We start from the raw sequence: 25,375 nt of genomic DNA on the forward strand, positions 1-25,375 counted from the left end.
TCTGTGCAGCAAAGCAACACAACAAACTTTTTAAACCACCCTAAAAAACACAAACGGCAGTATTGTGAATGCATAAAGATAATGAAGAATAATGGTGCTTACGTTACAGTGCCGTTACCGTGCAATGTATCCACAGGAGATGCACTGAATTTAGTGGAAGGAAAATTTCATTTTTAAGCATCCTAGTGGAATTGTAGCACAATGTTTAAGATACAGCCAAGGTTGGAAATTAACGTTTTTGTCCACCTGCCACTGTGGCTGGTAGATTCCAAAATCTATTGGTTTTGGGGGGGTTTTATGGCTAGTGACTGAAGCAACCTAGCAGCCACTTACATATTTTTCCAGCATTGGGCTGGTGATGGGTGTAATTTCCAACCCTGGTACTTTGTCAGCTAAAACAATTAATTTTAATCACAAATAATTGTGATCTTGAAACTCAAAGATCAACAAAATTAAATAATCGCGATTATCGTTTTGGCCATAATCCTGCAGCCCGACCCTAGGCTGCCTTTTAATACAAGTACAGTGCACTTCTGCGTGTGATTTATGCCTTCTTCTTAATTCATGTATTTAAACAGTACTTCAGGGATGTGATGACATTTAGAACAGTACCAGAACAGTGCATCTTTCATGCACTCCACGATGATGTCACTATTGTTTGCTTTTTGAAGCTTTACTCACACAGACACAAGACAAAAGAAACCACATATGAACACATGTACAGGAAAGCACTTCTCATCCCCTGCAGGGTATCACTGGTGCTATCATCAGAGCTCAGGGAGATCACATTAGCAAAGCCACAGCAAAGAAAGAAGGAATGCAGCGCAGCTTCTGAGACATATTTCAGCCTGAGGATCTCTATCTTATGTATAGGTCACTGCAGTGACTTGACTTATGTGGTATGTGCACACACAAGCCACAAATTAAGCCTGAGCGGAGGATGAGGGGAGTTAAAAGGTTTCATGCGAACGTTTTCACAGAGCCCTGGAGATGGCCAGAGGCTAACATGTTGGCCCAATCATTCAGGCATCAATCTGTCTGTGTATGTGTGTATGTGTGTCTGTGTGTATGTGTGCGCACTGTGAGGGGCTTATGCTGTCGCCATTCTGGCTAACAGAACAGAGCACTCTTTATTTAAGGAAAGGAGATACTCTGAGTAAGTGTGAGTGTAAGTCAGTGATTTTCTGCGTCCCGGAGAGGGCAGGAGGTGTAAACTTGAAGCTGCAGATAGCTTCCAAGTGGAAATGTTGATGAAACTCACAGTTTCTGAAGTTAGAAGTCATGGGAGCTGTAATGAGCCCATAACAGTTATGTGGCAAATAACAAATAACACACTTGAAAACAAAGTTGGACAAACCTCACACAGGTTCTGTCCAGGATGTAGACCAGGAATACTAAACTTCTTTTGCAGCAGTTTTGCAAAATGACCAGGGGCCAGCCGCAGCAGGCCCATAAACGTTTTATTTAGGACGTTTCTAGGATTCAAGGGTATTTCTCCGATTTGGAGGATTTGAGGATGTTTGTAGGATTTGAGGGCATTTCTAGGATTTTAGGACATTTCTAGGATTTAAGTTACATTTCGAGGATTTGAGGACATTTCTTGGATTTTAGGATGTTTGTTTTTAGGCAATTTCTAGGACTTTTAGACGTTTCTGGAATTTACGACATTTCTAAGAATTTAGGACGTTTTTAGGATGTTTCTAGGATTTTAGGATATTTCTAGGACTTCAAAACGTTTCTAGGATTTCAGGACATTAGGGTCTTAGCTAGGACCTCTTTTAGGGGATGCAGGGGATCCTCCACTGGCACTTTTTTAATAAGCAAGCTCTATTTTGATGCTGTTTTGTGCACTCTGGCACCTTATGTATGCTAAAAGTACAAAAACAATTCCCAGTGTCAATCACTTCATTTTTATTGGGAATTAGAAAATGGCTGGGGGGCCACCAGCACCCTATCGGGGGCCAGATTTGGCCCGTGGGCCCGAAGGTAAGTATCACTGATGTAGACTAACCTATCATATCAAATATTACCTCTGTTTCACTTTCAGAAAAGCAGCACACAGCTCTTCCAAACATTTCTCAATAGAAGCATACCGGACGGACAGGTCCTGTCATAAAATAAGGGATACATTAAACTGTAAGGACCATTACAATCATTTTCATGGGATCACATAAACAGATCAGAGCCACTTACAAACTCCACTATTGAGAGCACATGAGGTGATGATTTACTGCTGTTCAATAGGTGTGCCTGAGCTCATCCTCGACACACAACGAAAGAGGAAGGAGAATACATTTCAAATATGGCTGCTACAGTGTGTGTATTCATCCTCAACTGTTCAGTACAGAAGGTTCAGTTTGTTTTTGTACAGAGCCAAATATTTACTGCAGAATTAGCCTCATGCACTGTAATGAGGTCTATAACTTGGCACTTGTGGAGCATAAATTGTGAGGAGCGAGCTCCACCAGGACAGCTTTGGCAGTGGGACAGTTGTGATCCATCAGCCAAACCATGTACAGCTCATATAACAATGTCAAAAACTGAAGCTGGAAGGGCCTCTGTTGTTATGCTTTTCCAGTAAGTTACAGGGACATGTTGCCTGTGTCCAGGAATTATCCACTGCCTTGCATAAACCAACACATCCTGCTATTGTCCAAGAATTATCCACTGCCCTATAGGGCTGATGAATTTATTAAAAATTAATCAAGATCATGGTTTAGGCTTCTCATAATTAAATGAACATGATAGTTGGCGATATTTATGTTAAAAATGTATGCTCCACTCAAAGAAAACTCCACCGCTCAGTGCTTCCTCAATTAACAGTAAGCCTCTGCTTTTGAAGAGCTGTAATGCCACACATCCACCCAGCCTGTGAAAATCTTTCCTGAATGTTGCATCTGCAGACAGGCAAAACCAAAATGATCAGTTTATCAAGCATCATCATTTGTTGTTTGGAAGTATTTTGGATTTAGAGAGAGAAATATTATATACAAAGTGCATAAGACATGTGTCTGCTCCCCAAAGCTTATCATACCACCTGAAAAAATGATGAACGTGTGAAGCCCAAGAAGAATAACATCACTAACGTTTCTTCACTGAATCCCAGTCCTTGTCCAGCATCACCTCAGGCATGCATAACTGTGACACTGTACAGTGCATCATGGTTCTGTGACCGCTGTAAAATATAAGAAATAAAACACAGCGGTGCATACGTATCCATCCAGCTCTACAAGACTGGCTAACTCAAATCCCAGTTCACTGGTTATTAGTCTCATGATTTGTGTCCAATAATAGCCATTTTTAATTTGGTTGAAGCCTGTGATGGCATATTTATGTTTAGTTATCCAATATTTGGGGTGCAATATTCAGGGTTTCCTACACATTCCTGTCTTTGTGGCAGCACACCATGATTTAAACATCAACAGCTACAAAAAGATTTTCTATTTTTGAGTGCAAGCTGCAGTCATCCAGGAATTATCCACTGTCTTGTATGAATTTGTATAAGCTGTCATTCAGGAAGTATCACTGAACACAGGCTGCACTCATCCAGGAATTACCCACTGTCAAGGATTTCTCTACTGCCCTGCATATATAAACACAGGCTGCAGTTTTCCAGGATTTATTCATGGCCCTGTTTAACTGAGTGCAAGTTGCAGTCGCCTAGGAAACATTCACTACCTTTTATAAATCAGTAGAGGCTATGGTCTTCCAGGAATTATCCACTGCCTAGAATATATTTGTAAAAGCAGTCATTCTGGAATCATCGCTGAACACAGGCTGCAGTTTTCCAGGATTTATCCATGGCTCTCTTTACCTCCGCACCAGTTGCAGTCACCCAGGAGTTATCTACTACCTTGTATAAATAAACAAAAGCTGTTGTTGTCCACACTGCCTTTCAAACATGAGGCCAGCCTGCATTTGAACAGGAATTACCCACAGCCCCAGCAGTTGTTCTCACACCAATGGATTGATGTTTTAATGTTTTATTTTTTTAAAAAGACAAAAAAAAGGGAGAGAAATGTTTTTTTCTGCCTTTTGTCATTTTTATGTACCAAAAAACAAACCAAATCCAAACTTGCAGTACACTGAACTGTGGATTTTGTGTACCATAGCAGCCCTCATTTATAATGCTGAAAACGATTTAAACAAGCACAATAATTTCATATATGCCAGCCCTGATGCTGGAATATTACAATTCCCGTTGTTTAAACTGTCCTTGATGACAGAGCCCGGCCAGGCAGCCTGAAACACCACCACACCCTCTTTTTCATCAGCAGAAATCTTGCTTTCAAATGTTTTTCCTCCGTGTAACAAAGAGCACGTTGGTCTGAGAAAACACAAAAAGAAGCTCAGCTCCTGTGTGTCTTTCCTGTGCTGCACACACCGCAAATCTGAAACTCTTTTCACCGAGCCTGCCCATTTCTTTCCCATTACACCGTCTAACATCTTTCCATAAAAGTGACAATCCTGTGAAATATCACAAACACCTCTGAAGAGATGCCATCTCCAAAGTAGATTAAATGGCAGCCCGGGCTCCAAATGAGGTGCTTAAGCAGCATGAGCCGCTGCCGCCTATTGCCAAAATAGCACCCCCTTCACTGGTTCCAAAGAGCTTCTTTACCTCCATTTGTTCAAACGGCATTGCCATTAGGCCGTCTCCATGACGACGCCTCAACGCTGGCCCGTTAACCGCATGGCAATAATGAAGCGCAGTGGCAGCTTTACTGACTGATTCGTCATTAATCTTAATGTGTGTCTGGCAGCTTCTCTGAGCTGCACGACAAATCACTGAGAGTGTGGGAGGAACGGCGGGAGGAAGTTACGCTCGCCGCCTCTTATCACTTTCTCTTTCTAACTGCTTTCTATGTTTTCACGGCTGCACCTTGTGTGACATGTTGATAAGCACAAAAAAGGAAACAACTGATGTGGAAAAGCTTGAAATGCTATCAGCGTGCTATGTGAGCCTACTTGTCGTCAGCATCTTTACAAAAGCAAACACAGCGTGGCTGGCACTAAACAATGGAGCACTCTTAAATTAAACCTGCACAAGAGTCAAGTGGCAATGACAGATTTCACTGCGTGTTTAAATGTGTACGGGGGAATTTGAAATATGATTACAGCTCCCTGTTCTCACTCGCCCCCTCTTTGAAATCCTGACAGGCCATTGGGGATCCCTGGTCCACATAACAAACGCTTTCCTGCTGCCATCCTCTCCACAGATTCCTGAAGCTGAGCTCACACTGCTAACTCCCATTCATCAAACACTGCTGTCAGTTATGCAAGCCAACATCCAGGTGGAGGTGTCCCAGCACACACAGATTGTACTCAGAGTTTAAAAGGATTCCGTTTTGTTTGTTTCTTACTTTAACCCTTTGAAACCTCAGCAAACTGGGGAAATGGTAATGAGTAAGGATGGGGATTGTTCATTTTTATTGATATCGGTACCATTATCGAGACTCCTTAACGATCCAAGTCCTTATTGATACCGCTATTACCACTATAATTTTCTATTATTTGAAGAAAAGGTGAGGCAACAATATGTTTTTTACATATTTAACTGTCAGTTTCAGTCATGTTTTTAGTGATAAGGAAATAAATTATTGTATTTTAATTTAAATATTTACTTTGAAAAAATCAGCAGTTTTCATGATGTATTATAAGATGATTAGAGCTCATGATAGGATGTTAACAGGACATAATTCCATCTCTTTAATATGTTTTATATTGCTGGGAAAACTAATTTCTCATAGACTCCAAACACAGCGCAGACTGTAGGTATAAAAACAGAACATTAGCACTCAGTTCCTTCTGACAGATTTACTCTGTGCTTACGACGTGTTTAAATGGCTCCTGTTTGATTTTAGAGTGGATGGTGAGCCACCATGTGAGAAATGCAGGTGAGTAACAAGTTTCCTTCTATAGTGAGGAGAGTAATCTTCAACAGCTGCAGCATGGAGGAAATTAAACAGTGTGGCCAGAAAGAGAAAAGAAAAGAGAGTGAGGATCCTTGGTGCTGACCCAAAAACTACCTGCATGTGTGCAGCCAGCTGCAGCCCTGCTGGACCACTCGGTGAGACTGTCAGCGTGTCTGTGTAGCCAGACTGTTTAACACCATCACTGTAGTGTTTGGGGTATTTTACTCACTTTTCATTCTTCATTTGTTGATCATTTTGGCTATGTTTACGCGTATGGAATAACCCATTCAGACTGCATTTTTTGATCCCACAGCCATCAATGAATAAATCATTGACACACGACATTCTGGGCTTTTGCCTTGGAACATTTTTACTATTTTCCACCTGATGACGTCTTTTTTTTTTTTTTTTTTTTACCCTATTTGGCATATGGAGAAAATACATGCTATTTCCACTGGGTGCACTGTTACAATCGATGTTGCTGCTAATCAATGACATATCCCAGATTGCAATAATAAAAAGAATTCTACCTTGTATTGTAGTATATTGAAAATAACAGTTTTTTTGTGATTTTTTCTTTTCATCTGAAAATAGTGGCGGGGTGTCGGCAGCATAGTGGATAGTGCGGGCGCCCCGTGTACAGAGGCTGAGTCCTCACCGCAGCGGGTTAAAATTCTGAAGTAGAAAATCATATTAATGTAAAATATTTTTTAAAGCTTAATTTTTAAAAGGCACATTTTGTGTCCAGAGCAATATGAATGTGTGTAATATTAAAGCTGGCCCTTAGTGTTAAATCGTCTTTGTATAAAGCCACATTTATATCATTATCCATTGTTCCTGTAAGTTCTGTCTGATCAATAACTCAGTTGGTGCTGTAAATATTAGTTAATTTCTGACAGAAAATTAATCACAAACAATATGTGAATTGTATGATTTGGCTGAGATCAGTTCGATTTGTTTAATTTGAGTTTGATTGATCATTCAAGCAATTCAGCATACAAAAAATGTCAAACCCTCTCTGATTCCAGCTTGTCAGATGTCAGGGTTCCCTGCTTCTCTCTGCTTTATGTGTTAACTGAAATTCTTTGGTTGTTAGCCTGTCGGTGGAACAATACACTGAAGAGGTCACGCTATGCTCTGTGAAAATGTGATAAGCACTGTTCACCATCCTCCAACTTTTCTACAGACCCACCAATTAACTGAAAATTGTCAGATTTAATAGATAACAATAATACTATTACTACTACAACTAATAATAATAATAAATACGCTATTTGCACATCCCATATGCCACAAAAAAATGTTGGCATTCTCATTTCTGCCAATTCTGGATATGTTACATATGTACATTTCATATCAACATTTCTAAAGTAGTATATGAGCAGGCTTTGTCATCTGAAGGTGGAGGGAAGGTGAATGACGTGACACCGGAGACTCCTGCCAAGCTGCAGACCGCTGCTCACACCAACTAACAACAAAACTGTTTTTAAGCGACCCATCTCTGTCCACCAGGGATAACTGGCACAAAAAGTGGGTATTTTGAGAAAGAACATGATTTTTCCCAGCCATAACCAAGTGGTTGTTATGCTTAAAACTAACCACACATTAACCACAGCGCTACTGAACTACAGTTTTAACATATTTGCTACATAGTAAACAAATACAACGTATCTGTGGTTTGCAGAAACATCAATCTGCCACTTGCTTGAAAAAAGAAAAACAAGTTGAGAATTACAATGATAGTTGGAGCTAGCTACTCTCATGTTTGCAGTGACAATGACATAATGAAAATGAAGCAAAGCTAGAAGAAGTGAGAGGTTTGGCTCTGCTAAAACAGCCTAAAGCCAGCTGTACTCACATTAGGGTTGCATCCAAAGGCTGTTTTGATTACTGATTAATCAAATTTCTCCATTGTTTAATCCACAAAATATTACACAGTGAAAAAGATGCTATTTGCAATTTCTTAGAGCCCACAGTGAAGTCATCAATTCACTTTTATTGTCCAACCAAGTCTCAAACCCCATGACATTCCATTTTTTTCATATATGACAAAGAGAAGAAGCAAATCCTCTAATTTAATGAGATTAAACTGGAGAATGTTTGGCTTTTTTCTTTTCGATAAATGACTAAGAAGATAAACTGTTTATCAAAATATTGCTGATGGAATGTTCTCAAAGAATTAATCCAAAAATTGTTGCAGATGTATAAATGTCAGAGCAGTTCTTAAGTCCATGGTGACTCTTTAGGTCTCTTTTTGTCTGACAAATGCTTTAATGCCTTGTTCATTCATGAAAATAAGTTCAGTTAACAAGCTTTAAGTGGGCACTTATGCTTTAAAAATTGATTAAATGATGATGGAATAGTTGCTCTTTTCTATCTAACAATTTTCATTTCTTAACTTTAACAAATCAAGCATCATTTTGTCTGTTATATTCCATAGTGAAACAAAATGGCACTAGACCTTAAGTTTTATCAAGCACGTGGTATTAAATCTCTGCCAGTGAATCATCATATTTCATCTTATTGGCTTTCCTTTTTTGCAAATGCAAAAAAAAAAGACTCTTCTCTCCTGTATTTGTTCAGCAGAGAGCACCCAGTCTAGAGTTGACCAAAACTCTCTAAATGTGAAGTGTATGCTATGAAAAACAGTTAATGATTATACTCCATACAGAAAATAACTCCCTTACTGTGAACTAAATATATATGATGCCATGTAAGAGTACACAGAGATATATCTGAGCCTTTAGATCATGTATTCTCCGTGTAGTGGAGAAAGAGTGGATTTGCGGGTGACATTAGTTGCACTGTAACTAAATGCTCCATCCTCCTGAGCGGTTCTTACAAATGAAACAGTACACTCATTCTCTCTGATCTATTACACTTGGGCTTTGTTTCAACTAGAAACACTCAGGAGCATGTTAGGAGCCAACAGCTCAGGACACACTCTGGCTCCCTATTTGTCACCATGTAAAAACACACGGGCCCCGAAGACTTCACAGACACTGGAAACATCTCCTGGCATGTGTCATGGCGGGAGACATATTGGAGGTTAAGTATTCTCCTGCTGGGCTTTAGGTCTTCAGCCACATATCCCATCTATCAGTTCAGGCTGCAGCACAGACCGTGTGTGCACGAGGATGCTGTGAGCACAAGCCAAAGCTCATTTGCTCTCCTGTAATCAAAGGGCTTTTAGGAGAAACTTTAAACTTTGAAGCTTCCATATCAGCAGAGAGGTATTTGATTTATGGGCTGCTGGAGGCTCGGGGGTAAATGAAGACGGTGTACCATTTCTGGGCTGTCTCAGAACACATCTTCTTTCAAAACTTTGGACAGATTTAAAGTCCATCAATTTCTAAGCTGCTGACTAATCAAGTTGATAAATGTACTTGTCATATCTGACTATTCGGGTGTTCCAACAGCTCAGAAATATCAGACCTACATTACTTTGAGCATTTTGAACAAAACAGACGAGGCATAAAGTGATCGACACTCTCCACCAAGTAGTCTGAGAACTGTTACAGGTCCTAAAATGTTCCTGCAGCTCATTTCTTTTTATGTTTCCACCAAGTCTAAACCATGGATGTATTAAGATTTGGATAGAGCAATGAGGCGAGGCCCTGTTCATTCCTCAGAGAGATGCTCAGCAGCGCATGAAGCAAGAAAAGCTCTATTTCCACAATATGAAAGCACCTGGATCTTCTGCATTACCACGCTAATGAAGTTTGCGCACTCGAGACTTACAGCGGCAGAGTGCAGCTGAGAGCGCCTGATTGGGTAACTTCTGCTGGCGGAGCAATATTTCCAGTTAAGCGCTTCACTAGCCTGAATGTCGGTCAGAAAAGTTTAATCTTGCAACTCTTTTAGAATTTCTTAATGTTATCAAAACTGGATGACTTAAATCTGGATAGTGAAATGAGTCGTTTCGGGGGGTTTCAACGCTCACAAAAATTATCCACTGGTTTACAGACGTCTCTTTCCAGATGGAAGTCAATGGGAAAACAATACTAAGTAACACCAAATGATTACCGTAAAAATGTATTTCATTACAAATAACAAAATTTCAAGACCTACACAAAACTTTCAATGATTTTTAATAATTAGGTGACTTTTCCAGACCTGTAAAATAAGATTGTGAAATTCCATGACTTTTCCAGGTTTTTAATGACCCTGGGAACCCTGAATATTACAGCTGTGTTACCTTGGAAGGGCTGTGTTAACAGCGCTGTGTGCAGACAGATGCCGCTGAAAGTCTCCAGAGACGACAAAGAGAGCTTGAATTGACTGATGCAATGACAGCACGTCATGACTATACGTCATCATTTATTCCCTCAATCTGTTCCCAGTGCACAAGTCGCATTCACCTTCATCAATACACCAAGTTTTCCACCCCCTCCAAGGGAGTTAAAAGTGTCGGATGGAAACACGTCTAGTGTTTGAGTTACTCAGAGTTTCTTAGATTGTTTAATATGTAATTCTAGTGGTTGCAAGCTCAAGAAGTTGCTGAGCCTCTGTGCCTTGGCATTAAAACAATTTTAGAGGATGTATTTTATAAACAGAAAGGTTTGTGTTGTTGGCCTGTTGCTGAGCAAGCACTCTGGTGAGTTCTCTTAATGCTGTTCAATCCAAATTTCTATTTTACAAGATTGGAAGAGTGAAAAACAAACAATTCAGGCCAAAAGAAAAAAAAAGATGATTCCAGTGATTCTTTCACGCAAAAAGGGCTTTGTTCTGCCCATATCCGTCATAGCAGAGCTTCAATCTTTTCATATTAAAGTGTATATTTTAGGTCTGTCAGCATTAATGCGTTAATCGTGATCAGATTAAGGTCCGACCATAACATACTTTTTTTTTTTTAAATCACATAAACGGCATGCTTTTGTCCCCCTGCTGCCACAGAGATGGAAGTAATGACACTACTGCGCTTCTAAATGGCTCATCTTACTTCGAAAACTCTCAGACAACACAGCTGATGATCCAAAAGTTCTATGCTTTGACAGTTTAAACTATCAGAGATGTTGCTGGTGTTGGTCTGTGAAGGAGAGCCAGTCTTACTGTCAGCATCAGAGCGCTGTGAAGTCAGTTTGAAATGCTGTTTCTGGATATTTTTTATTTTTATCTACCAGGTGTATATAATTTCCTGTCACTATACTATGATGTATTAACAGAGATTCAGACATTATTTTGTATTTTGATTTCGTGATTTGTTAGTAGCTATCTGCAGCAGAACCCCGGGCGGACTTATATTATTATTATATATTATTATATGTTATATTTTCTTTTAGTGGTTAAAACTGACCTGGGACTGAACTGTGTCGGGTTGACGGGAAAACAAAAAACAATTTCAGTTGACTGAAGTCTTAAAGGTGTGGGGCAGTTTTTTCACACACACACTGTCTGTAAGTGTGACGCACTGATTTGAAAGAAAGACATAAGATTGTTACGTACATTTCTTTGCATTTATTTGATTCCCAATCAAGTCACTTTGCTAGGAACTACTTTACATTGTTAGCATGGATTTCAAAACTATTTTGAAATGCAAAATAATGGATTTTTAAACATGCGAGTAAACATGCAATTAACTACAGAAATTCAGCAACTATTGGTGATTAAAACAGCCCTAAAACATCTTAATGATGGGTAGCAAAGAATTCAGACTGTAATTTAGTGTCCTGTGCATCTTTGAGACTCACAGAGGCCAATTTTGTTTTCATAAAAGGAAAACAGGATTGTGGGTAATACAGTCTGTAATACAAAAGTATTTTAAGGACTAGTGTCATTATTATGGTCAGGTCTCCAGCTGCTAAACCACCTCCAACTTATTCAAGTTTGAACCCAAACAAACATCTTGTTCTTTCTATCTGTTCCAACCTGAAACTGGGGCTAAATCAATTACATTCACTCCTGATGAGTTTTGTTTCTAAAATATCAGAAAGCAGTAATTATAAAAAAAAAAAGACGCTCACAGCTTTTCAGAGTGTCCATGACATTTTTAAATATTGGTGTGTTAGATTATATAAGATGAAACTGGACATTTCTGCTATTTTTCTTGCAAAATGACTTAAAATATTATATGTCAAAACAGTCACTTAATTTTCTGTCAATTGACTGATTTATGCATCAACTATTAAGCGCAGCTGCGAAAACCAAACTATTCAGTCTGTCAACAAGAAGTGATAGTGGTGTTAATCAGAGGGCAGCTTCAGTGTCAGAGAATGAGATGACATCATCCTGTGCTGCTATATAACACTTCCAGAGGACGGCGTGAGGTTCATCACATGCAGTGCAAAGTGAGGGGAGAATCTTAAGACTCATCTTTGGCTATAGAGATAATTTTAGTCAGTTGTCACCAGTAACCCACATGTTACACCAGTTCCATTTGCAAACAATTAAATATTGTGATAAGGTTTTTCCTAATTTCAACATGGCACAGTGGAAAAGCCCATGAGTCAGCATAAGAACCATGACACAACAAAATTTTCCACTGAAGCTAGGCTGATGACTCTGCAGCAGGATGCTTATTAGATGATAGAACAAACTCAGGGAGACATCTGGAGTGAACATGATTATACCATTACCTTTTTTAGAGAAATTTAGAGGCAGATTAATTGGTAATGAAGATAAGTGTTAGTTGCAACCCCAGATACATACAGTATATATATGTATATATATATATATATATATACAAACATCTAACATCTACATCTACCATAATATTATTGAGTAGGAGGAGTTTTAAAATCATACTTTTATATGCAACAAAAAGCCTAACCTAGGGCTGGGCGGTATACAGAAAATCAAATATCTCAATGTTGTTGACCAAATACCAGGTTTGTCCCGAATGCCATTTTCTGATCTCAGGAGCTTCGTTATTAATCAAGGAAAAGAAGAACCTTCTGAGATCGCCACCCCTTCTGTCGCCATGTAAACTGTTAATGCGCGGATCCTGTGAGAATGGTGACATCATGAGCGCACTTCGCACATGCACATGATGTTTCAGACAAATAGCCATGCGTGAGTAGGAGGACAACAATGGTGGACTACTGAGCTGTGTTTGTGCTGCTGACTCTACTGAGGTTATTAACACTGTTGGTTCTTGTGTTCCACGTCGTCTTCTTGTTTGTTAAAGCTCACCACTCTGTAGACTAATGGCTTTATGCGCAGGTGTTCATCTGTGGTGGTTAATTACAAAGTTACACCGCGCACTATTGGCCTGGTATGCGTACTGCAGCTTTTTCTGTTGTTTTTGCAGATTTGTATACACAAGGATCGTTTTCACAGTGCTATCATATGAACCTGGATTTTTGTTTTTAGGTTGCAGAAAAAGACTTTTCAGGTTTTAGTACGGTGATTCTCATGTAAACTTGGCCTTAGACCCAACAGAATGAACAGTTAACTTTCACTTTCAACGCAGCTAAAGTTCTGCTGCTCCATCTGTGCCCAGAGTCCACACTTTGTGTCAAGAGTGTTGTACAAAGGATAAGTGAAGGATATAGATATTTCAACAATGCTCCTAATGAACAGTCCAGCAATAGAGATCTATCTGTGGCAGCACATGTTTTAATTGTGGCGGGCCACCACAAATAAACCAATGTATTGGAAACCTTTTTTCATCCTATTGTCTGACCCAGATTGCAACCAAGATTTTATGAGACCCATCTAGAGCTGCAACGATTTGTCAATTATTCAATTAATCAATCATAAGAAAATTAATTGGCAACCATTTTCATAATCCATCAATCATTTTTATAATTTTTTCAAGCAAAAATACCAAACCATTACTGCTTCCAGCTTGTCAGATGATAAAGCTGGACTCTTGTCTTTGTTATATTTGGAAATATTGTTTGTTGGGTGAATGAAACATCACCTTGGACTTTAGGAAATTATATTGGGCTTTTTTTTACTCTTTTCTCATTCTATGAACAAAAAGGATTTATTGAGAACATAATCTTGCATAGTTTGACTTGCAATGAACCTCTAAAATTGCTGTTATCTCACAGTATCCAATTAGCTCACAGCACGTGTACATATGCAGAGTATGTGTGCACATTCACTTGTAATGGGAAGACTGCACAAGTTCATGATGAATTGCAATCATCAACCTTGACTTTAAAGACTTCCTCTACACTGCAACCAACAAAAACCACCACCAATCACACCTGCCACTGCTTTACCTTCACAGCACCCACACCATGCAGCTCTTCCATACATGGTTCACCTGTTTCATATCCAAAAAGCAACATCAGGTATGATGCTTTAAACATGTGCATGGAGCGACATTTAAAGGAAACATAAAAATGCTCCAAACAGCCATCAACAAACCATAAAATGCACTTTGCATCATTAAACATTATTTCCATTCTGTCTTCTGAGACACACCTAACTTGTTTCATTTACCTCTATAGTACAAACACTTTGCAACAGGACATAAAATGCACAATCTTTCTTCTCACATCAAAACCACTGCCCTTTGTCCAAGATACAGATTTGAGCAATGTATTCCAACAGCCCACAGAAACTTCAAAACAAGAAAATTCACTTTCTTTCTGCTGCTCCCCAAAGATGTCAGAGTCAGGGACTCTTGGTTCAATCAAGGACACATGATCACTGCTGACACTTGATGCTGATTTAAGTTTTAAACCCTGCCCCCCTCCTCAACATCACAGGAGACTCCATGCACTAATGCAAAAGAAAACATGCAACAATTTGCCAGGATAAAGCAGAAATACTGAGGCTCTTACCTCTTTTTGGTTTAGGGAAGCTTTCGTGCAGGTGAAAAACTACTTTCTCCACAAAGTGCTGAATGTTGCTGTGCTCTGGTCCTCGGACAAACACCATCCAGTCGTGGGTGAAGCCTTCCACCGTGGGTTTCTTTCTGACCTGGGCACGATGACCAAGCTCTAGTTTCACCTGGACAGCACCCTGGGAAATAAAGGGATGGTGGGTTAGTATTTACATTTAAGGATAAAAAAATATATAAATAAATAAATAAAACTTTACATTTACAAAAAGTAAAGAAAAATAAAAGAAAATAAATCACATTTCAGAAACAGTTACAAAATGTACAAAATAAATATCACATTTTATAGAAGTAAAAAGCAACCTTTACATTTAAGAAGGGTAATGTATAAATCACATTACAGAAAAGCAAAAAACCCTTTCCATTTCAGAAAAGTTTTTTCAAATCAATAATATACATTTAAGAAAAAATGTTTTTTAAAGCAATAATTTACATGTTTTTTAAGTACATTAAAGAAATTATCAAAAAACAAACTTACTCTTTATAAAATGAAAAAAATACATAAAAGTCAAAAGAAAAAACCTACACCTAACTAAAATTAAAAAAAAAAGAAAACACAGACACGTGTTTAACAGTGTACGAACAATAAGAATTTCTAGCCTAATATGTTTTATGCTTCACAATAAAAAAACTAAACCTCAGACGTTAAATAGACTCATCTATGACTTAAATATGCTGCTTTCACATATTTTTAACGCAAAGCTGACCATTACGTGTGCATATCTCCAGCATGGAGAACACCATGCAAAACTTCATTCAAAAATCTGCTAATTTAATGCAACCTTTATTTGCGGCAAATCAACACACCTGCGCAAGCCTTACTTTGCCTGCGACTTTTTATCATTAACTAAAGCAAACTTATACAGTTAAATTCATAATATAGTACATTTCTTAAGGCACTGAACATTTCAACAAACTTTACTGAATTTTGCTCCCACTGCTCTCTTTCATGAGGTTGAGTTACCGTTGCATGGCAGTAAAATATATTGTAATGAAAATAGCAAAAACCCTCGAGAAAGTTGACATTTTAGCCGATTTACATGCTACTTTAAGCTCTGTAACACTGTGCCGAATTAAAGGGCGGACATTTGCCATTATTTGAAAAACCATTAATTTGCGCATGAAAGGCCTATTTTGGCGGTAAGCTGAAAAATATTAAAGCTGCAGGTTTCTGAGCTTTACATTAGTGTTCATTCGGAGCACAGCGGCACGTCTCGGCTCTAGCTAGCTGTGCTGCTTGAAAATCCTCGTTACGGAGTAAAAACCACCGACTCCTCCAGTGCGACACAACGGCAAAATGTCCAGAAATATATTCCATTAGACCGGAATGGCTAGTAAATATTCCGGCTGGCTACTCACCGAGTTGGCCATCCTTGAGGCCCCGCGTTACTGTTATTTCATGGAGAATGAGTTTTAGCTGAGAGTAGAGATGAGTACAGTTTGCCTATGACGGCGGACATGGTCTCTCCTGGACTCAAGTCACACTCTACACTTGAAAGCCTCGCCGGCTGTCAAAACCCCGCGATAACCCACAGAGCTTCCGCTGCCATCTTTTAAAATAAAACCCCTGCAGTGCGGCCCTTCCCAGGGTACGTCCCTGAACTGCAGAATAATGCTACAGCGATGCTTTGCCTTTTCGCGTTCAAATGATAGCTTATTTGCATTACAGGGTTTTATACTGAGGTCATGATTCCAAGCCCTGTTCCTAGGAAATACAAAAAAGTCTAACATTTTTTTAGTTATTTGAATATTTCTTGTCCCGTATTTTTTCATAATTCAGTTAAACATTTCAAACCTGAGCATATTGACTTGATTTCTTTCAGAAACATGGGAAGAGGGCAATGAGCAACTTGAAAGGAAATCGCCCCAAATTAGCGAGAAATTTGTAAAAAAAAAAAAAAAATTTAAAAAATAGGAAATAAAATAAAATAAAATAATAATAATGTACCATATTTTTTCCTTCTCCTTTTCCTCTCTTTTTCCCCTAGACATTTTTCACTAGCTTAAAAAATAAATATAATTATAAAAAAACATATTCTTAAACTACTAATTCCTAGCAATTTTTGGGACATTTCTGTCAAGCTGTTTATTGACATTGTTTGGGGGGGGGATTGCACCAATTACTTAGGGTTCAAACATATACATGCATTCTTAACAATCTAAACATTATTACAGAAATACAATATTACCGTTAATTTGCACGTGTTGTATATATTCTTATTCCTAATTATGTATATATTGTGCTGTACACTGTAATATCATACATAGGCCTATTTTAATATCTAACTTTATATATTACTTTATACATTGAGTTGCAGCATAAAAAAAAGAGTTCTCTCAGAATCAAAAAATCAAAATTTGTCTGTGAATTCATTGTCATTTTTTTCAAATATTGTGTATGGCATGCAGTATGGTATGCTGGGCCCCTGGTTGCTGGTATGGTTTAAGGATAATTTCTACTTTACTTTCAGTATTAAAGATGAATGTATTCTTAACATTATTATTTTCCCTTCTTTTATTTTGAAAGTAAAATTCTCTCATTTCCGTTATTTCTTCGCCTCAATTCGACACACTTAACGATATTGAGGGGTAAGGCGCACGCGCAGCTCGGTGTACCCGCTGGGGCCGCAAGCAAAGCACGAGAAGGAACGAGCCAATGAGAGAACAGCAGACACACGGGCCTCCAATCAAGGGGTAGCAGGCGTCCTGTAATTATGTTGCCTTCAGGTCCCAGGAGAAAACCGGCGAATCAAGCAAGTTTAACAGTTTCTTATGAGTTGTTAAAATCCGTTTACAAAAGTCAAACGCCAACACTCATGTATGGTTAATATGATTAAAATGTGTAATGTGATAACAATACATCTCCCACGCCTGACATTCAATAAATAAAGGTGAACAAGCTTTTTCATTTTTTTAAAAAATCAATTTAACATCTGCTGGCATCTGCTAGCTCATGCACCTTTAGTTCAACACATACATATGCCAAAAATAAATAAATGAAATAAGATGCAGTTTGACAACACTAACAACATAATAGATTGTCACAATTGAATCTATTTGGAACTGCTGTCTGTGCACTTTAAATCTTTACCTCAAACACTGAAAATGGACAGCTTGTAAAAAAAAAAAAAAGAACATTCAAGAATAAATCGTTGTAATTTTACTTTGTGTGTGTGTTTTTATCTACATTCACTCAACTTGATTTTTTAACTGTAGTGAAGTAACTCAATTACTTGTAATAAAGCTGATGCAACGTCATTAATGTTTTTTCAAAAGCAAAAAATGCATTGTATTTGTACAATGCATTTGTGTAAGATTTTGGCTCAAGACAGGTTAAAAATATAAGTTGATGTAAAGCAAAGAGATTATCCCAAGTAGAAATCAAATGTTCATTATATGTAAAAATGTGCATTTGTTTAATTATTATTATCATTATTATCATTATTATAGTTAGTTAGTTCAAACTAAACCTTTTAATTTGGGAAAAGACCAGACAAAAAGTAACAATATGAAGCTTTAAAAAACAAACAAACAACTTTTATCCAAAGTCCCATTCATTTCAATGTATTTTGATGCTTTTTGAAATATATTTTGCATCTTAACCCAACAACAAAAACTATGAACAATTTACAGCAGTATAAATGATCATAAAATAATAGGCTCTATTACTGCAATATTTTGAGAAAAAAATAACATATCTCATATTCTATGTATACTGAATTTTGCAACCTGTAGACCTTTTTTGTTTTAGTATTTAAAGGAAATTATTCAGTAGTATTAATGCCTTATTTCCCATATGTATACACAAATGGACAACTCTCAATTTGTTAAAAAAAAAAAATAAATCTAATTAAATACAATGTTCATCTGTATTTGTATATGTTTGAAAAATTATTGCAAATATTAAAATCTACCAAATCATACCCAAATAATAATTACCTCATATTGCAACTAATTATATTTAGATTTAAATAACTGTTTGCAGGAATGGTAACACAGTCTTGGTGTGACTTGCCTGGTTAGATGAAATAATGATCATTTCTCCACGTGCCACCCTGCTTAATGCAATGGGGTTTATTACATGACGGAATTATTAAGCCAGTAAAAGTTTTCTTATTCAGTTTCAGTTATCGTCTCGGTGGTTCTGAGGTCACACATCACCATTTGTAGTGAAATTTAGAGCAAGGTTGTGATGTGTGAAAGCTCGGTCGCTGTCAATTTTGGTCCTCGTTACACGCCGTACTTACATGCAAGTCTGCAGGAAGGCTGGATGAATGAGGTAAACTTTGGGCAGAGCAATGTTTAACTTTATTTGCTTTTTTTATGTTGTCTGTTTTAAGTATGTCTACTTCTGGAGGGAATACAGTCCATCGGCTTTATTATTACGAATGCACAGTGAGATGAATAGCTTTAGCCCGTATGTTGATAACTTCATGTAGGCTAGCTGATACTAGCCGGCGAAGCTAGGTATAACTTAATTTACTACCTTGTGTGTTGTACTAAACTTTATTACAATTAGCCTAATAAGTAGCTTCTTGTCATACAAAGATTTGTGTTAAATTTATTACGCGACAGGTTTTGTATGTACGACAAAAAGCTAGCAAAACGACCGCGACTAGCATGACAGAGCGCGCGACACTAAACCCCTTTAGAAAATCTGCTAACTTTATTTTCACTAACTCACTAGCAAATTATATTAATGAGCAAAACGCTACTGACGGCTTTTTCTGACGGAGCAGATTGCACCACATTATTCGGCATCAATATAATCAACCAAACGGCTTTGTTTATTAAAGAATTAATAAATTAATTTATTAATTATTATTAAATTATAATTAAATTAATTATAGTAATAAACTGTAATATATAATATACAGTAATAAATCAAGATATTTGCAATAAATGTTATCACGGTACTCAGCATATTGAAAATATTTGAAATTGCAATAATATTGTATCATGATATAAGCATTAGGCTTGGGCAGTGTCATGGTATCACAGTACACCAGGGTAGTTCTATCAAACTCATTGTATGTAGTGCACAGCAGGCACCAACAGAGCTCAGTCTGCAGTCTCTACTGGTGGAACAGGCAGCTGAGCTGAAAGATACAGTGATACCTAGTGGTGGAGGGAGAAGTTACAGGACTGTAAACAGCCGCCGGCCAGCAGCCAGAGACTGTGGGGAATAACAGCATGTTTTATTACATCTAACTTGGTGAATTAAGGATTTATTTGGACCAAGCCAGAGCTGGTGATTGTTGGAACAAACTTACTTTTACTAACAAAAGTAAAAAAGACAATTTGGGCGAGTTTTACTTTGTGTCAAGTCTGAATGAAGTGTTTCATGATGAGTTAATGTCATTTTTCTTTGACTGAAAGGAAATTGAATTCAAAACTTGTGCAGCTGTATTTCTCTATTAAATAAGGAAAACATGTATGAGAATATTACTCTTATTTACATATTGGGGGTATATACAGTAGCTTTCAGCAAACTAGCTAGCATTGCCAAGTTTGTAAAAATTTCAAATTTGTGAAAAATCACCAGCCCACCATTAAGCCCACATTAGCATCTTTAAATTAATTGTTTTGCACAGTAAAGTGTTGAAAACCCCCAAATAGTTAATTTACCTTAAAATAAATACTTAGAAAAGCAGCAATTTCAAAAGCTACAACCGGAGAATGTATTTTCCCCCCTTACTTAGTTAATGACATCAATAATTCATAGATTACAGTAATTCTTGTTGGTCAAATTTTCTTTATATCAATATTTATACTGTTTCATGGCTAAACAATTATTTAAAATTACACTGCCCTTTATGTATTAATCAAAACTGAAACTATAGAGACCTTTGATAAAGAATGCCTTAACTGTGTTTGCACTATGCTGTGTGATATCAGGCCTCCCAACCTGTGAAAGGGTGTGTGATGTACCACCTGAAAGGACACCAGAAATCCCACGTGCCTGTCCAGCATGTGCAGTTTGCAGCAGCGAGTGTCACGCAGTAAAGCCTCAGCGGTGTCATTTCTAAAGCACTGTTGGCTCAACGCTCTTCATGCATTGTCCTCCCTTCTATTGCTACTGCAGACCTAGCAGTACGGGCCAGCCTATATTGTTTAGCTGTAAGGTTCGGATGCTGCAGAAAACACTAGAACCGTTTCGTGCACACAAACTTATTTTAACTGATCATTAATGGTCTTTAAATTAAAGAAGAAGCCACCTGCATTGAAAGTAAAGCTGTCACATAATGTTATTTTCAGTTTGAACGATAAGTTAACTTCTACCCTCCACATCCCTATCATACTCCCCAAACTAATTTTGAAGACTATAAAGCTTAAGTATAAAGCACACATGTGGTGTCATGTAGATATTTCATGATTAGCAGTCAATAAGCCCTCGACAGAGTCCGTTTGCAGTGTTTCAGAATAGTAGCAGGAGCTGCTGACCTACCTGTTAGTGTGGCCCTGAAGCTGACTGGCAGTGGGAGCTGGTGCAGAGCGTGCAGCAGCAGGGTGGTGGACAGTACAGCACAGCAGCCCCGCTTATCACTTAGATAACAGCAGGGGGGTGGGTGGGTTGGGTGTCTGTATTTTGGGGAGGGGTGTTGCAGGGGTTAGGCTACATGAGGCTCATATTCACTGTGTTGACAGCAGTGTTAAACCAATATGTATCAGTTTACAGAATTTAATGAACGGATAAAAATGTTCACAGTTAGGGCAGAAAAAAACCCCTTCAGGCTCTTGTTGTTTTTAAATGAAATTATTATCTTCATTTGCTGATATTTCTTTATTTATTTTAAGATAATGGCCAGTCAGTGATCAGTCAGTCCACTTTTCTTTTGTTTGTTAAGCTCAAGAGTGAAAAAAGCACATCCGCATGATGCAAAAATCATGTTTATTATATTATTATTATTATGTGCTTTTTTGTCACTGTTGATGACAATTCAGCTCCAGTACCCCAGTCTAAGTCAAATACCGTGTGATTTCCAAGATTTGATCTGATCTGTTTCTTAAACTCAAACAGGTGTTTGTATTCAGTTGTTTTTTTGGGTCATTGCTTTCCATCCAGAGAAGTTATTGTACAGTAGTGTTGTTTTGGGGGTTAATTTTATCCAGCATCTACGATCCAGGTCCAGGTTATCCAGGTCTACGGAATTCCATAAATGGTTAACAATTCTGAAAATTTCCCAAATGCGGAGATGACATGCTAGAATTGTTTAAATTGAATGTGACTCATAGTGTGAAAGTGCTTTGAGTATTTGAACTACTTGAGTGCAGGTGTAATAATTAAGATTTTCTTTTTCAATTAACAAAAGAAGTAAAAATTCTCACGTTTTAAATGCTTTGCCTAAATAAACTAATAAAGTTAACTAGTTTAACTTATTTTTATAGGGAGTTGTCTCTCCATGAGGAAATAAAACTAGAAGCGGCCTGATAAAATAAGTGAACCAGATCACAACCTGACCATACAGAATAATTAGTGCAACTTTTTTTTTACCTCTTTATACTCAGCAGCAGACATGTTACCGCCAGTTTGCATTTCTGTATCCGCCCTATTCAAACTCTACAGGCTTTATTCAGTGTTGGTGTGTGAAGCGTGAGCTGCTGTGTGCTGGTGAGCAGCTGTGGTGTGAGGCCTCAGACAGCTGGTGGTCAGCACCTGGACCACATAATGTCAGACCCAATGAGACAACCTGAGAAGGGCCACTCCTCTGTTCAGCAACGAGTGAGTGAGTGAAATATTGGGGCATACATTCAACATTTTTTCACTAAGTACAAAAGACAAAAAAGAAATTGAGAAACAAGTTTTTTTTTAATTTTGATTTTTTTTTTTAAAGCAAACTCAAGACCTACTTGTTTAGTTTAGCTTTTAATTAAACTTTAACTATTTATTTATTGACTATTTAGTTATACATTTTAGTGTGTTTTATTGTTTTTTGAGATGGTATATCGTTTTATTTTATTTTTTTAAAACATTTTTATCTATTAGTATTTGTGTTGCCTTTCATTTACCTTTTATCTACTATTTAGAGTATTTTATTTATTCATTTAGCCAATTAATTTACTTATTTACTTGTTATTAATATTTTATTTATTTATTTTAATCTGTAGCTTTTATCCTGCCTCTGGTGTTTCCTCACTTATGGTAGTGTTTCCTCAGTTCCCGGTTTTAATGAGTACTCTATTCTTAAATTAATAACAAAGTCACAGACTCATAGAGTGAGTGGGTCATTGTACTAATGTCTTGTGAATAATTGAATGCAGAATTATGTCATGGCTGCAGGCCAATAATTTGATAACACACAGCGGGCATCAGCTTTCAAAGGTTCGCTGCTCCTCCCTGGAATGTGTGAAGCAACAGGTGGCTGCATCCCTTAGCTTTTGTTTGAAAGGCAGACCTCAACACCACTGATATGTGATATCTCGGGTGAAGTAAAAGGGTAGCTCTGATAGAATTCTTGGAAATGAAAGAACAGAAACGATTACACTGTGTTTTGTCATGAAGTTTAGTGAACTCATTGTAATTTTTTCTCCTGCTCTCAGGCATGAGCAGTAGAGATGACGGAGAGTCTGAAGATCCGCTTTGATTTCCCCAGCCCCGTCATACAAGCCCAGGTAAGCTGCTCACTCACTGTCAGACAGCACAGGTATGTGGGAGTGAAAAATGTCTCCCCGTCCTCTGTGGTCAACTGTAAGGTTTTTTTTCTCATTCCCATTGCCACTCTTGTGATTTCTGTTGTTTTTAATCCCTGCCTTGTTTAGGTTTTTAGTTCCGACAAAAATCTTCAAAAACAGGCTCAAAAGGATTCGAGTTTCGAAAAGGACTTAAGAAGACTCGAGCCTAGCTTAGCATTAAGACTGAAAGCAGGGAGGGACCAGCAAGCCCGGCTCTCACTCATTAAAACCTTTTATCAATCAATTAATCAATCAGATTTTATTTGTACAGCACTATTCATACTAGCAAAACTGTAGCACAAAATGCTTTATACAATAAAACCATAAGTGCTCCCAGTGGTTTACCATCAGAAGGGCAGTGTTTGATAGTTAGTTCCTTACTAAAAGTTAAAGTGATGCCCTGCTTTTTGTCTTCCAGGCAGTGAGAAACCTTGTTGCTGCTGTGCTAAAGGAGAAAGGGCCAAATGGACAAATCACACAGTCCTCCACCCAGGTGAGTTACTTATCAGCACAATGGTTTTTTTTGGTAGCTGAAGGAATTACTTCTGTTCTCCTCAATGTGAAAAATGTCCTGTTTTAACACATATAACATGTTATAGCATGTTATTTGGGCAGACCAAACACAGTTAGAGTTCATTCAAAAGTTTTAACTGACTACACATTAGTCATTTAAAGGAGGGACCCTTCAATACATTTTGGGATGTGTCAAACCAGGCATGGCGCCAGGATTTTTTATTATTTATTTATTTATTTTCTACCGGTCCTAAGGAGGGGCTAGACCAATACATGGGGGTGCTATGAAAATAATTTCAGTAGGAGCAACTGCAAACTGCTTTTAGCAACTGACGGGTTCTTTGTCACGCCTAGAACACACTGCATGTGTGAGCAGCGCATCAGCAACCTTGCAGAACTGCTGCGCCTTGCATGTTTTTGGTGTGAACACTGGCAGCGGTGGTGCGATGCTGCTGCAGAGCTGAATGCTGCTATAATGTGATGATATTGAGGGTGATGATGCATATATTGATAGGGAGGTGTCCAAAGGCAAGATCACGGCATCGGCGCAACCGAGGCTAAGCTAAGCTTGCAAACGGCTGTCACAGATACACACGTGGACAAAATTGTTGGTACCCTTCGGTTAATGAAAGAAAAACTCACAATGGTCACAGAAATAACTTGAATCTGACAAAAGTTATAATAAATAAGAATTCTATGAAATTTAACCAATTAAAGTCAGACATTGCTTTTCAACCATGCTTCAACAGAATTATTTAAAAAAATAAAATCATGAAACAGGCCTGGACAAAAATGATGGTACCCTTAACTTAATATTTTGTTGCACAACCTTTTGAGGCAATCACTGCAATCAAACGATTCCTGTAACTGTCAATGAGACTTCTGCACCTCTCAGCAGGTATTTTGGTCCACTCCTCATGAGCAAACTGCTCCAGTTGTCTCAGGTTTGAAGGGTGCCTTTTCCAGACGGCATGTTTCAGCCCTTTCCAAAGATGCTCAATAGGATTTAGGTCAGGGCTCATAGAAGGCCACTATAGAATAGTCCAATGTTTTCCTCTTAGCCATTCTTGGGTGTTTTTAGCTGTGTGTTGTGTGTTTTGGGTCATTGTCCTGTTACAAGACCCATGACCTGCGACTGAGACCAAGCTTTCTGACACTGGCCAGCACATTTCTCTCTAGAATCCCTTGATAGTTTTGAGATTTCATTGTACCCTGCACAGATTCAAGACACTCTTTGCCAGATGCAGCAAAGCAGCCCCAGAACATAACAGGGCCTCCTCCATGTTTCACAGTAGGGACAGTGTTCTTTTCTTGATATGCTTCATTTTTGCGTCTGTGAACATAGAGCTGATGTGCCTTGGCAAAAAGTTCCATTTTTGTCTCATCTGTCCATAGGATATTCTCACAGAAGCTTTGTGGCTTGTCAACATGTAGTTTGGCAAATTCCAGTCTGGCTTTTTTATGATTTGTTTTCAAC

The 25,375-nt window shown here is 38.0% G+C and overlaps 2 protein-coding genes across 5 annotated transcripts in view; one reads left to right on the plus strand and one right to left on the minus strand.

Annotated features, from left to right (window-relative positions):
- The window catches only part of mllt3 (MLLT3 super elongation complex subunit), a 68,482-nt gene extending 52,257 nt beyond the window's left edge, over positions 1 to 16,225 (minus strand). For 2 of the 3 annotated variants that reach the window (XM_042512543.2, XM_042512542.2), the window contains exons 1-2: positions 16,072 to 16,225; positions 14,654 to 14,834 (exon numbers count right to left, since the gene is read on the minus strand). In XM_042512543.2, coding sequence (XP_042368477.1) covers positions 14,654 to 14,834; positions 16,072 to 16,083 — 193 coding nt within the window. In that variant the 5' untranslated portion in view covers positions 16,084 to 16,225. Of the gene's footprint in view, positions 1 to 14,653; positions 14,835 to 15,190; positions 15,377 to 16,071 lie in introns of those variants that run through there. The other variant, XM_088074007.1, reaches the window with a different exon arrangement.
- Positions 16,226 to 18,887: 2,662 nt separating this feature from the next.
- Positions 18,888 to 25,375, plus strand: part of focad (focadhesin) — a 67,195-nt gene continuing 60,707 nt past the window's right edge. Inside the window, exons 1-3 of one of the 2 annotated variants that reach the window (XM_088074005.1) lie at positions 18,888 to 18,991; positions 23,254 to 23,325; positions 23,804 to 23,878. In XM_088074005.1, the coding sequence (XP_087930131.1) occupies positions 23,269 to 23,325; positions 23,804 to 23,878 (132 nt within the window). In that variant the 5' untranslated portion in view covers positions 18,888 to 18,991; positions 23,254 to 23,268. Of the gene's footprint in view, positions 18,992 to 22,380; positions 22,436 to 23,253; positions 23,326 to 23,803; positions 23,879 to 25,375 lie in introns of those variants that run through there. The other variant, XM_088074006.1, reaches the window with a different exon arrangement.

Source organism: Plectropomus leopardus, chromosome 23 (genome assembly GCF_026936395.1).
Source record: "Plectropomus leopardus strain MGB_pleo_1.0 chromosome 23, ASM2693639v1, whole genome shotgun sequence".
Lineage (NCBI taxonomy): Eukaryota > Metazoa > Chordata > Actinopteri > Perciformes > Serranidae > Plectropomus > Plectropomus leopardus.